The sequence below is a fragment of the Daktulosphaira vitifoliae genome, unplaced genomic scaffold, assembly GCF_025091365.1.
Source record: "Daktulosphaira vitifoliae isolate Bord-2020 unplaced genomic scaffold, ASM2509136v1 Scaffold_1291, whole genome shotgun sequence".
Taxonomy (NCBI): domain Eukaryota; kingdom Metazoa; phylum Arthropoda; class Insecta; order Hemiptera; family Phylloxeridae; genus Daktulosphaira; species Daktulosphaira vitifoliae.
Window position 1 is genome coordinate 1 of NW_026100851.1, and position 2,309 is coordinate 2,309.

The window sequence follows — 2,309 nt, forward strand, 5'->3', positions numbered from 1 at the left end:
AAATCTTATCAATACTTCTACATTATCATAAATGTGATAACGTGTTCACTCACTGAAAATGTTAAATATATTTCAAAATGTTAGTCTAATATATTAATACTTTATTTTATTTAAGTAATAAATACAATTAGAAATGGTAAGTTTTAATCGTTTATAATTATTTTATCTACTCGTTTTACTGAATATAACTAACGAAGTAGAAATTATAACCAAATTAGTAGATTAAATTTTTATTTTGTTTTATTAGTATAAATATAAATACTCTGTTAATTACATGTTATGCAGTTTACATATTAATTAATATTCATAACACACATATTTTTAATATCACTTTAGGAATAAAATGTATTTTCTTTGACATTTAAGACATCAAAATCATCATCTTATGTGGATATTTGAATTATTTAACTATAATGTTTAATTACTTTTAAATGTTTTTAACTAAGATTTTAATTTTAAATCATTTATTCTAACAAATTTTGATTTTAGTTTTTTAAATGAATTTATTTTCAGAAGATGCTGAATTTGAAGGTGTGTCAAACATGCATAACATCATATTTACTGAAATCTATCAAGTTACAGTATATGTCTTCTATTGTTTCTAACTCAAATGTAACACATATATCTGAACATACCTCACAGATTGCCAAAAAGTTGAATTTAAATGACGAAAAACTAGCTTACATTATTAATAATCATCAAGAAAAATTGAGACTTTATCCTGTATCTCGTTGGGTTGAAATATTTGATTATTTAAGTCAATATGATTTTAAAAAACCTGATCTTTTAGACATGGTCAATTCTCAACCTGATTTAATGAATGTTAATCGAAGTGAATTACATGAGTGTATGTTTGCTTGGACTAATTGTCATTTTGATGATAAAAAATTAAGACAACTATTAGTAAATCAACCATCTTGTTTATTACTTAATCGTAAACAAATATTATCAAGAATTCCTAAACTTTTACCCTATGTTGGTAATAAACATAATAGACTCTTAGAATTATTATCATATTCTCCTAATATCATGTTTGATAACTGGAAACAAATAGAAGATAAACTAAATTACCTATTATTCAATATGGAATTAGGTCCTAGTCAATTTGTTACCACTCATGTTATGTCAGAATCATTTTTTGATTTAAAATGTAGACATAATTTTTTACTTAGGCTCGGCTTATGGAAACACCGAGATCCAAAAGATAATGCTAATCACGTTACTGGTAATCCATCATTAATGAAAATAATTGAAACAAGTGATAGTGATTTTGCTGTGAAAGTTGCTAAAGTATCTTTTGAAGAATTCATTGTGTTTAAACAGTTATATCAAAAGGAACTTAAAGATAATCAAAACTATATTCAGTCCGATGACGAAGAAGAGTAATTTATCTAGATTACAGTGATTCTGTAATTTAAGGGCTTGTGAAATCATTAAACTTTAAATAACTAAATATTTCAAATTGTTTTATATATTTAAGTATTACTTTTTAATTGTATAATAGCTATTGCTTTTGTATAAAACTAATCCATACCATTTTAAAATAAAAAAACTTAATAGTAAAATAATGAGTAGAAAATTTTTTAAATTAAAATAAAATATATTTGAAAAATAATTATTTTTATGATGGATAATAGTAATATAAGATTTTTTTGATGCTAGCCACTTGATTTGTCTTAAATAATAATTGTTTTTGGCTTTTGATGATTTCATATGTATCTATTTATTTGTTATAAAGTATTTTGTATCGCGTATTTAATATAGGGGTGTTAATATTAATTTTTTTAAATAGCAACATAGATAATAATTTATCTCATAATATAGAAAATGATCTTGTTAAAAAATTAAATAATTAGTCGATAACGAATTTTGAACCAATGCATCAAAAAATATTCATATTATAAAAATAGCAATATCCACGTTCTAACAGCCTATATTTTAGAATGCTTATAAATTTTACAATGTTGATCCAAAAGTTGTAATTGGCCAACATTTTCTATTTAGCCAGAATAATACATATGTTGCTACAAAAAAATAAAGTTGTCTTTACGATATTAGTAATGACTTAAAATTTATTTTATAACAGATTAAGTGATATATTAATATCACTTACAAAATCTAAAAAAAAAATTAATTATTTTAAGAGAAATCAAGTGACTTCTGTTAAAATAGTTAACAAAATTGAAAGTATATAGTTTTTTATTATAATTTTTTTGTTTTTAAAATTTTGTCTATCAACTTGAATTTTATCAAAAAATGATACTATTTGAAATGTGATTTATTGTTCCATTTTTATTTATTATATTATG

General features: G+C 22.2%; 1 protein-coding gene across 2 annotated transcripts; it reads left to right on the forward strand.

Moving 5' to 3' along the window:
- The first annotated feature begins 21 nt into the window (after positions 1-21).
- On the forward strand, positions 22-1,568 carry LOC126909789 (uncharacterized). 2 transcript variants are annotated; one of them, XM_050692215.1, is made up of 2 exons: positions 22-136; positions 514-1,568. In XM_050692215.1, exons 1-2 carry the CDS (start codon positions 134-136, stop codon positions 1,384-1,386), a joined length of 876 nt encoding a protein of 291 aa, XP_050548172.1. In that variant the 5' UTR covers positions 22-133; the 3' UTR covers positions 1,387-1,568. The 2 variants fall into 2 exon arrangements, with proteins under 2 accessions (XP_050548172.1, XP_050548173.1); XM_050692216.1 differs by having other exon boundaries at positions 40-136; positions 517-1,568.
- Positions 1,569-2,309: the final 741 nt, after the last annotated feature.